General features: G+C 39.7%; 1 protein-coding gene across 9 annotated transcripts in view; it reads right to left on the bottom strand.

Annotated features, from left to right (window-relative positions):
- The window catches only part of Eip93F (Ecdysone-induced protein 93F), a 113,073-nt gene that overhangs the window by 7,920 nt on the left and 93,206 nt on the right, over positions 1 to 11,947 (bottom strand). For all 9 annotated transcript variants that reach the window (XM_046615294.2, XM_046615291.2, XM_046615299.2 and 6 more), the window contains 2 exons: positions 8,925 to 9,165; positions 1 to 7,621 (listed from right to left, as the gene is read on the bottom strand). The exon at positions 1 to 7,621 is cut by the window's left edge and continues 7,920 nt beyond it. In XM_046615294.2, coding sequence (XP_046471250.1) covers positions 5,403 to 7,621; positions 8,925 to 9,165 — 2,460 coding nt within the window. In that variant the 3' untranslated portion in view covers positions 1 to 5,402. The remainder of the gene's footprint in view (positions 7,622 to 8,924; positions 9,166 to 11,947) is intronic.

Raw genomic sequence — 11,947 nt, 5'->3', positions numbered from 1 at the left:
TATGTATATATATATATATATATATATTCAGCATTGTTCACATCTAACAATTAATTTCGAAGAGTGATGAAGGTAAGTGTCAAGTGGGAACCGCGATAGTTGTGTTTTTATTCTTACCGCCTTTCACTATATATGTATATATATTAGGGTGATTCAGAAAAATAATATATATTTTTTTTTTTCTTCCAGACAGGTTCAAAAGTTTTAATTAGGTATACAAAGAAACCAGTTAAAATTTTAGATTTTAATATTAATATTTAGGGGTGGCTCATCGTACTTTTCGATTTTCCATAAGAATATCATAGGAAAAATGTTGTTTGCTTCTTATAGTTTTTATAACTAGCTAACGAAGCGTCGTACAAAAAATCTGAATACATATTTTTGTAGGAAATTGAATGCACTACAATGTAGGTCTCTTCTCAAAATTTCGTAAAACTAACTGTGTCAAAGTTGAAGCCTGTCAAAGGTTGAGTTACCTATAATTTGACCTTTTCTGAATGTTATAGCGCAGCTACCGGTCCCATAAAAAAAAGTGTGCATGATTTTTTTTTTGTCAAGCGTACATTTTACTTTAAATAGATGATAACTGATAATTCATTTTTGCAACAATGAAAAAATTGTACACTTTAAAAAGATCTTTAGCAGAAATCTGCTCTGAAATTGTTTTTCTCGTTTTATTATTTTTTTTTTTTTTTTTTAATGGTAAAAGATAGTTTTTTTTTCATTGTTGCAAAAATCAATTATCAGTTATCATCTATTTAAAGTCGAGTGTATGCTTTACAAAAAAAACTCACGTACACTTTTTTATAAGACCGGTAGTTACGCTATAATATTCAAAAAAGGTCAAATTATAGGTAACTCAACTTTTGACTGGATGTAACTTTGACACAGTTAGTTTTACGAAATTTTTGACAAGACAACTTTTTTGTAGAGCATTCAATTTCCTACAAAAATATGTCTTTAGATTTGTTGTACGACGCTTCGTTAGCTAGTTATAAAAACTATAAGAAGCAAACAACATTTTTCCTATGATATTCTTATGGAAAATCGAAAAGTACGATGAGCCACCCCTAAATATTAATATTAAAGTCTAAGATTTTAACTAGTGTCTTTGCATACCTAAATGAATCTTTTGAACCTGTTTCTGAACCACCCTAATGTACATAGTATATGTAGTACATATAAGTGTCTATTCATCCATGCATGTGTGCGCGTGTATGTATGCATAAGTGAAATTTTGTTAAAGGTACAAATAGAGAATTTGAGATACACCGAATGACTTCAACACGGTTAGCGTTACACACAATTATATCATGGTCGTTAGAACCTTAAGCAGTATCAAATATTTTTAATTTTTTGTCATTTTTTTTTTTTTTTTTTTTTTTTTTTTATAGATATATATATGTATATATATGTATATATGTGTATTCAAAAAACATGTTTTTGTCCTTATAGATTTTTAATTTTTTTGTCTTTTTTGTTTTGCTTTTTTTTATTATATCTTCTTACACACACACACGTTCGATTGAATTTATGACATAAAGTTTTTATTTTTGTTATTGTTTTTGTTTTTTTTTTCGTATTTACAGTTCCAAAAAACACCGAGAGCATATACGTGGGTATATATATATATATATATACGTATATATATATATATCATTTTTATATAACGTTACATACGTGATGCGTATAATGCGATAATTTTTGTATTATAATTTTTGATGAATTATCATTATTATTATTTATCTTCAATTTATGGTAATTCAGTTAATGCAGTTTGCTTCGGGGGCGAAAAAAGGCGGGAGGGGGGAGAATTTTTCTAATTACTTGCTGGGGGGTTCTTTTTTTTTTTTTTTTCTCTCTTAACTTCAAACACCGAACATACATGCATTACGTAGATGTACAGCCTGGGAGTCAGTCGTATGATAGATCAAGTCATGTTTGCATGCAGTCTGGGCCATATAAGGAGTAAAAAACAGAAATTACGATAACAGCAAAAACATAATAATAATGATAATAGTAACAATAACAATGATAATAATATTAATAGTATTGATCATAAATACGAAAAATTGAATAGCGTAAATGTAACGAAGAGAAATTTTTTCAAACAAGAACACTTTCATCAACAGTTTCTTTTTTTTTTTTTTCATCACCTCGTCGTATTATTTTATGGTCATTCGTAGACTAACGTTCGCTTGGTATATTTGTTTATATTCACTCATTCACACGGCGCGTATACGTATATATTTATTTGTTTATAGGGTAAATATATACGTAGGTATAGACGTGTTTTTATGTTTACTAAATAATTGTTTTTATTTTAATGTTTTTGTCTCGTTCATACATGGTCAACGGTTAATTATTTTATTTAATTAATTTATTTTGTCTTAATAATTTATGTTTAATTTTATTCATTCATTTATTTGTTTATTTGTTAATAATTTTTATTTTTTGGTCCAACGGAAATGAATTCTCACCAAGTGGAAATTACGCCCGAGTAACTCGTGCACCTATTATGTATATTAAAAGTATCTCGGGCGATTGACGAATCTTACGAAAACGAAACCACATTGAATTTTGATCTTTGTTTTTTTACTTCAGTTTCCGAAGTGAACTTTTACATGGTACATAAGATCGTTTCGACACCCTCGGAAATGCTACGCAGTGAATAGAAATTCTTTGTTTACGATGTTTGGAAAAATGATGAATAAAATTTTCAAATATCAAATACACTGGATTACTTATTCAGAAGTTGAAATAGTTATGACGACAATTTTCAATACAATTTCTAAAACGTACGGAAAGCCCAGAGTGTCGACAAAAAAATGACAGAGAATGAGGGATTAAAAAATGCTTGTCAAAATTCACAAATGTTTCGTTTTAGGTGGAATCTGATTTACCAATGTTAACATTTGAGCCTATTTTCAATAAAAATTCTTCTCTATTTCACACCACATTACGTCGAATATTGCAATCCAAAACCGCCACAGATTCTTACGCTTCGTCTGATGGCAATACGGCGGCGAACCTGGTCATCAGCTGACCGTTCAACCATAATTATGCGAATATCAAAGCGCAGAAGAATTCGTGCAAGCTGTTGAAGTTTCATTTTAGAATATCGAATCGATACAGAATTAAATCCACTAGGAAAAACGACTTCAAAAATTATATACGACCCGGTTCTAGTCGCATATATTTGCCACCAGAAGGCGTATTTCGATACTTCGGACCCCGAAAGGTTAACTTTCTTCTCTACCTCTAAAAATCTACAGCAGACGATTTCGTAACGTTTCCGTTGCGGTCCCGATATTCAACCCTCGAACCCCAGCCCCGATTACCTTCATCAAAGAGTTTGGAACGGTGAAAAATCTACGTGAAATTATTTCTTTATACATGTATGATATTACAGGCTAAATTCTACACACACCTGCGTGCTGTATAACGGTAGAAAATTACGATCGTATAAAAATTCTTTTATTCTCTTTACACATGGTTATTTGACGTATAGTTTGTAATCATCTTCTTACGTGTCAGGGTACGTGTAGATCGGAGAGGGGTTCGAGTCAAGAAATCTCGGAATCGGGGCCTCGATTGGGCCTCGCGTTACTCACGCGATCGCCGCGCGTCCAGCGGCGAGGTTTTCAACTCTCGACTCGTGACGCCAAATTGGTAACCGTAGAATTTCAGCACGTACTTGATTATTCAAATCAATTTGAACCAATGTCAGGTGTACATAAGGGTCGTAAACATTGGAAAAGGGGCTTTTGCGAATATTGTCTTTTTCTGTGCAGTAATCGAAGACTGTTCAAAACTGTCTTCAAGATTTAAAATCACCTCGGTAAATTGCCGCAAATGAGGCAACGGGGACGTCAATGTTGACCTGAACGGTGGATTTGGAGAATGCATTGCGATCATGTAACAGCAATAATATTTACGGTTTCCGTGCCAAGAACATAATATTTTGGTTTCTTCGTCGTCGTCATTCATTTTTCATTTCTATTTTTTTTTTTTTTTTTTTCAACTTTTCATTTACTTTTATGACCAAAAATATATATTATTCTTTATGTGATAATATGTTGCTCCTTATGTATTGTGATTAAATATATATTTAATAATATATATTTAAATATATTTGTATTCATATTTATATTCATATATATATATATATATACACGATTTATATATACATATATATATATATATATATATATGTATGTATGTATAAGTGTATAGGTATATTTAGGTGGCTTTACATCGCTAGAGGAGAGAAAAAAAATACGTTGTGGTAATTTTTTTTTTTTTCTTTTACCTTCATATATATGTAATAATAATCGTAATCATAATATTAGTAGTAATAATGATAATAATAATAGCAATAATAATAATAATAATATTGATAACATTAATAATAATATTAATAATAATATTATTAATAATAATAATAAAAATAATAATAATAATTAGGTATAATAAGGTATACGTTGAGTGTTTTTTGTGTACTGTGTTTCGTGTGTCTATATAATGTCTGCGTGTCTTCGTTTCTCTTATAGTTTATTTATTTATTTATTTATTGATAAACTAATTATTTTCTTCATGTAAATGAATGATGTGTCTTTCCTTGTGTATTTGTATGCGAATTTGTTTTGTATTTTTGCTTCATCCTCACAATATTTTATTATATCCATATATTATAATAATATAGTTTTGTTTTTCCTCTCTTTATTCTCACTTGTTATAAATATGTATCTCGCCGTGGTCAAAAAGTGCGAACCGATCAGATTTTGAATCTGACCCGTTAACTACGGTACTGTGATAACGGAATGGATTTTTCATGACGTATATGGTTACAGGTAATTGTGTATCATTTATTTATTCATTCATTCATATTTTATATTCTGTTCCTGCATCAGTTTTTGTTTCTTTCACTTAGGGTAGGAGCGAGCCGAGTCGCTATTGTTTCATTTTGTGTTTTTTTTGGAACGATTTGCCCGCCAACCCTTCGGCCACGGAAGAAAACCATTAAATCAGTCTAAAACCTATAAAACCTAACTGTTCACCTTTGAAGTACACACAGTAGATAGAATCACATCGACACAGAGAATACGATAATGATATAAAAGTGTACGCGCCTAGTACGTATACATATATCATGCAACTCCGCGGCTTGTCTTTTTTTTTTTTTTTTCACACAGATCAACAAAGTCCGAAAGACGTTGCCGATCTTCGTAACCTATCGCTACTCACCCCCCTCTCTGTTTACAGTTTTCAACCGTGGTTCAGGTTTCCCTCGATATGACCGAGAGGGCGTTGACGTCGTTTAACGCGTAAACGACTTAGCATCATCACTGTACATAAAACATTACTATAATCGAGTATGATAATTACTGTACTGACTTTGTCTACTGCTCTACCGAGTCTTCCATTTTGAGGACAGTGGCGCGCTCTACCGCGACGTGATTGCTCTGCTGTTGTTGATGCTGTTGCTGCTGTTGCTGCTGTTGCGGCTGCGACTCGACAGAGGGCCTCGTCGTCGGGTTGTAGCCTCGTTGAAGCTGTGCTACAAGGCCACCCATAACCGCGGACCTGCTGTACTCGCTGTTTTGCTGCTGTTGTTGTTGCTGCTGTTGCTGAGATGGTTTCTGGCTCGACTGATCTACTATAAGTTTACTATCACAGGCACTTTTGTCAGTTGACGCGGCGTACATCTTGTGTAAGTCCGGGTAGTGGTTAAGTTGCTGCTGCAGCGTCATTGTCTTCGATCTGTCCCTCTCCCTCTCCCCATCGCCCCTCTCCGACCTGCTATCGTCCTGCCCGTTGTACCCCTCCCTCTCCCTGCTGCTACCGTCGTTTCGCGAGTCCCTGGTCTCCTCGTCTCTGCAACTTCCGGCCCGCGAAACGGACGATGGTGTCGGCGGTGACGTCAGTCGGTCACTTCCGTCATCCGTGCGGCCCCGTTCCGACGGCGAGGGACTCAAATCGACGGTCGGGACGCGCTCGGGTCTTTCGGGAAGCGTGCGTCCCAATCCCCGGTAGGCCGCCTCTTCCTCCCCCTCCTGCGGGATCCTCGTGAGCGGTGTGCGCCTCGAGTTCCTGCAGAGCTGGTCGATCAGCGCCTTGTTGCTCATTGTCTCGGGGCCGTGGTGGGGGGCCTGTTGTTGTTGCTGTTGCTGTTGTTGGTTCCGGGCCTCTGCGAGGGCCCGCTGATCCCGGGGCATTCCCGTTTCGAGGCTGGACCTGATCAGGTTGTCGAGGAAGCTACCGTTCGTCCCCGTTCCGTCGTAAAGACTCTCGGCCATCTCCCGCGTGCTTTTACCCAGTGCCGGGCCAACCGCCCGGGAATTCGAGGCCCCAGCCGCTTCCGGCGGGCCCCCAAGGCCCTCCCTCTCCCTCTGCTGCTGCTGTTGCTGCTGCTGGTGATGCGCGATGTTTCTCTGCTGTTCCTGGAGCCCCCGCATTCTCTGGGTGGCGAAATACTGCTCGGGTATCATGGCGGAGACATTGGCCCCGGATATAAAGGGGGGCGCAATGAACGGCGCGGGGCCCCAAAAGTTGAACGGGTGGGCGAACGGCAGGTGGGGCATGCCCTCCATGAACGGCGGCATTTTCAATCCGTTGGGCCCTGGTATCGGACCGGGTGGAGTGAAGGTCTTCAGGGGTTTCGCCGGCTGCGATTTCTTGTCCTGACCACCGACCTGCCGCATGGCGGCCGCCGCTACGGCCGCCTCCTTAGCCTTTTCGTCCTGCGGTTTCTGGTCCCGTTTACGTGGTCGCATCAGATGGCGCTCCTTGACCTTGTACTCGAGGGTAGAGTGCGGCACACCGTAATAGCTTCCCGCCCGGTGTACGCTCATCTCGCCTCGTTGGACAGCCCTCACCGCCTCGACGAGGCTGTCCCGGTCGTAGTTCCGGTACTTCCCCCTCTTCGGACGTGTTCCCTTGCCCCCCGTTCCTGGCTTCGGCTTGCCGTCCGGGCCCCCCGGTTTCGTGGGTACCTGGGACTGCTGGGGCGGTTGTGGCGGGGTGTACCTACCCCGTTTGTAGGGGTTCGACTCGGAGAGTTGGGATTGCGGGGCCCCACCGCCGGGCGGCATGCCCTCCTGGAACTTGACGCTTATGCTCTTGGCTATCACGTCCCGAAAGTTGACCCCGACCCCTTTCCCGGCCAGCGAGTTCGTCGGGCTGCTCGTCCCGGAGAACGCCGGGCTCAAACGCTCCAAGAGGTTCGGACTACCCGCCGCACTCATCGCCGAACCGCCGGCAAAACTCTGAGGAAAACCGACCGTCGACGGTTCACCGTTTTTACTTGACCCCGGCGTGTTCGCCGGCTTGTAGGACGGAATTTTCAGGATCGCTCTACCCTGAGCACTGTCGCTTGCCTCCTCCTCTATGCTCGGATTAAAGTCGTCGTTCGTTATCGGCTCTCGCATGTGCTGCTGATGCTGGTGATGGTGCTGTTGTTGCTGCTGCTGTTGCTGCTGCTGGTGGTGGTGATGCTGTTGCTGATGATGATGGTGATGGTGCTGCTGCTGTTCACCGTTCATATCCTTGCTCAATCGCTTGTCCTCGCTCATCAACCGCCTCATCACCTCTGGGATACGGTAGTCGGGTGTTTCCATACCTGAAACATCGATCAGTTTAGTATACTCCTCAGGTCCCTCTTTCGGTAAAATTATTCAGTGGTCAGACCTAAACGATCCGATCGGGTCCAATGGAAATTGGTCTTGATTTGGCTGGATACCATAGAATGTTCAAAGACAGGACGGAAGTTCGTTGAGGATTATGGACTCTTGTAAAGGAGGTGTCCATTATTCACGTCAGGCTTAAGACGGAAGGTGAAAGGTACTTGGAAAAATCATGATCGATCACACAGGAGCAGGGAAGGGAGGGTCTCGACCAATATCACGTGTACTTTCTATGCATCTCTTCCCAATAAATACCGAGTGGATTTGCTTATTAATTTCGGTAGGTAAATTATGGACAGAGTATACATGATTACGCTCCATGATGTACCGAACCGACCCACGAATTTTCCGTATTGGTAAGAAAAAATCTACGTGATAACGAGCAGGGGGAGATAGGGTCTTCCAAAACATCACAACTGCTCATGAGACAGGAGATGGCGGTTGAAAATGCGCTAAAAATGGATGACGTGATTAATGGACTCCCTAAACACATCGTTAGAGTTCAAAATAATTCCTTGATAAATCAAGACCAAATTCTAACAATACGGTACAGAAAAAGAGACTTTTATCAAAGAGGTGACAGTACTGTATGACCAAATCTTTTTGTCAAAATCTGAAATTAAATTGTGCACGTTGGAAATCTTGAGTAGTTCAGATCACCCAAGAAATCGTACAGCGATATCAACTGAAAATGAAATACAAACAATACGCGTTGGTAGAAGTATATGGAAGGACAACCAGTGATCGAGTCTAAAGCCGGAAAGCAAGGGGTACGGGGGTACAGGTAAGCTGCAGAATTCCAAAGTTTTGAAGTAAACTGCACTAGCGGCTCTGGTAAGACTTCGGTAATCGATAGAAGCCCGACCTATCCGCTTTGCGAACCAGTTACGCCTTTACCCCTATTCAGAAATGGGACGTGTTCACACTCCCCCGGTCACCGTAACGCGATTTGCGAGAGAGTAAAGAAAAAAACAGAAAGCAAGAGAGAAAGAAAAAATAAATAAACAAGTAAAAATATGAAAGAAAAATGCCAGAGAAGAATATAAGTGAAAGGAAACCGAACGACAAGAGGGAGCCAAAAATAGGGGGAAAAAAAGCGCGCTACTGAAATTTCCACCTCCTTTCATCGGATTAGCTCGCTTGAACGAGGACTTCGGCACTTTGTGCTTGCCTGAATCTTGACGTGGAGAAGGCGCTACTGGAGGTTATAAAAACAAAACTGATTATCGCGGTGTATACCTTTGAACGGTCTTGCGGCCGCCAGCATCCTCTGGATGTACGGAGCGAAAGTCTGCTGGTCGAAACCCGGCCATTCGGCTCCCGTTTCAGGTCCTTGTTGAAGCAACGCCCTAAGAGAATGCCCGCCACCGCCTTCGAGGCCCGAAAACCTCACGAGATCCTCCAAGGATAGTAGCGGCTTCAGAAGAGCCTTTTCGACTTCCTTTTCCTCCTCCGCTCCCGAAAGCTCTTTCTCATCGCCCTAAAAACAAAAAAATCAAACTGTGAGAAATAGGAACCATTTTCGTGGTGTCAAGGTCAGGAATGAGCTCCAAGGTTGGCCAGAGCCACGTGTCAATTCGTGTTTTTTTTTTTTCTTTTTTTTTTGTCGTCTTTCGATTTTCCATTCCTCAGAGTTGCCATTTTTTGCGCAGTTCCATATTTTGGAAGGACGGATCTAGCAACGTGATTTTAAAGGTCAGTGTCGATTTCCATTTTTTTTTTTTTTTTTTAATTTTCCATCGATTTCTATCAATTTAGCTTGAAACCATTCGAGATTATCTTTAAATTAATAATTCACCGACCAATCCGTTTTCAAATGGAACGTAAGTATAGACAGCCTGAAATTTGTTTACAGCATCTTTGACCTGTGTTTCAAGAAGGCATAAGTTTATTAATCAGCGCTAATCTATTGCTATTTCGTGATCTCACGATGTAAAAAAATTCGTTTGTAGGTCGAGTACGAGTAAAACAGTTGAGCCATCAAAACATTTCTGGCGTTAATAAAAATGCGATACAAGAACATTATGATTCCTCTAAACTTTTTGTTTTACACATTTGAAGAAAAATTGCAGCGCAAGCCGCTTATCCACATCGATTCACGTCACTTTTACTTCCGCGCCAATTAAATTTTCCAAATAAATCGTGCCGATGATTTGTTTTGATTTTTGCAAAAGTTCTCAACTTCTTTCTGGATCGGTAAGAAGATACGAGCGATAAATAGTGAAGGGGGAAAAGCCTCGATGTTTTATTGCGAACATTTTCAAGTTATGCAATTTGGCCAGTTGAACGCGTGTTTGATTTTTATCATCCGGGATGATGATATACGTTGCGAAATAGGATAATAGGCTGTGAAGGCAATTTACATTTTACGACATCCGCGTTTCAAAAGATGACCGATAAGATGCTGCGTAAGAATTTTCGCTTGCGAAAAAATTTGACCAACGAAAAAAGAGTTCGAAAGATGAAAACAAGCAAATACCCGATTAAAACAACGCTGCATTGCTAGATGCATTGCACATGTATAATATGAAGCGTCCCAATTGATCCAAAGTTGAAGTAGAGATAGCGAAAATTTTTCCAACCGATTCATCGGAATCTTTCAATACAATTGCACAACAATATCTGACCTCTCCAGTTCGAGGATTCGTCCGCTGATTGGCGAGGGCAAAAGTTTGTGGAATTTAGTTTGAGCTTGTATCCACACATACGGATTGGCATATGTTACGTAAATGCAGCGCAGTGCAACGCGTCTGGCAACGTTAGGCAAAATTGGATTGGTCCGTGGACGGCTTCCGAATGTCTTATAAAAATGTAGTCTGACCTAAAACCGTGCGGAGATTAAAAGGTCGAAATTTTTTCTCACAGTCAGCGACGAATGTCGTCACAATCTGCTAACCAGTTATTATTGTAACTAGGGCAAGTATCCTACACAATTAAACACTCTTATTATCATCACACAGAGACTCCGTTTCATTAGACTTTCAATTATCGGTATAAAGTTTTGCGAGGACATAAACTTCGCGTGGATATGAAGAGCGGATTGGGTTCGGTAAGGTCAGATTAGAGACTGCAAGGAAACGTCCGATGCCGATTGGTTCTTACTCACTTAGTCGGGACAAGCGTCATGCATTGGTAATTGGGATAATTGGAGGGTTTTCTTCAACCATTACTAAAAAGCCGACCAATGTTACCGTCCAACTGAAACCAAGCCATGTATGTAGTTTCCACTTGAGCCGACATCCGTAATACGGATACAAAAAGAAACTGGTCAACTTTGAATTCGAATCATAACCACTTTTGATCATCGATCAAGGGTTGCTTAATTTCCGAGACTTTTTAAACGTCGGGTAAAAATTTACAACGGTCAAACCCAAATTCAATGATTATCAAAATACCGATAAACGTTGAGTTGGCTTTGATGAATCCTGAACGAAAGAATTTTTTGAGTTTGACGAAATGAAACATGATCATACTCTGTGAATGGACAAGAAAAGGTCTGAGAATATGAAAAAAAGTCTTTTCATCGATGTTGTTATCTTTTCTAAAACTTACCTCTTCGTCTTCGTAGATAATGGTTATTCGAGGCAAACAAAAAACAAGGCGTTCATGTACAATAAAATTTATAAACACTCAGCCCATGCAAAAGATGCAGGACAATTAACTATGCAATTGTATAGCTCACGGCAATGGCGATCAAAATTACGGGGTGGAAATTTATTGGACAAGTCCAAGCTCATGCGTTTGACGACTGGCTTTTTTTTAAAAAATTTTTACCGTAGAAAAACGTAGAAGAACGGAACGTAAATAAATACAGTGAAAAGAAAAGAAAACGACGAACGATCTTTTCCATCTCTACAGATATTTAGAAATCATATTCAAACTTGCGGACCTTTTTTCGCGTAACAATTTTGGAAATTAAACGCGAATTCGTAGTCCCGAAGATTTTTCTGATCACTCGAAGAACGTTGTTGAATAATTGTCGATTTTTACTATTGTGTTAAAAATGAAATTCTGAGAAAACTGAGAAATCCAAAAACAAAGTTCAGAAAATAAATTTCCGAGCTACGAGCTTTTGAGTTCGTTGATGCAATCGAAGATAATTGAAATTGGGTATGAGAAATAGTTAGTGCGTATTTGCGTCTGTGTGTGAATGACAGGCCAATTCTCACGGGTTTTAATAAGAAATTAAAACCATTGCGCAACGTAGTCGTTGAATATCGGGAGATGGCGAATAGGCTCAGTTATATACCCGGACTAATGTA

This window comes from Neodiprion pinetum, chromosome 3, assembly GCF_021155775.2.
Source record: "Neodiprion pinetum isolate iyNeoPine1 chromosome 3, iyNeoPine1.2, whole genome shotgun sequence".
Taxonomy (NCBI): domain Eukaryota; kingdom Metazoa; phylum Arthropoda; class Insecta; order Hymenoptera; family Diprionidae; genus Neodiprion; species Neodiprion pinetum.
The sequence above is the reverse complement of the archived record's forward strand: the minus strand, read 5'-3'. Positions and strand labels throughout refer to the sequence as shown.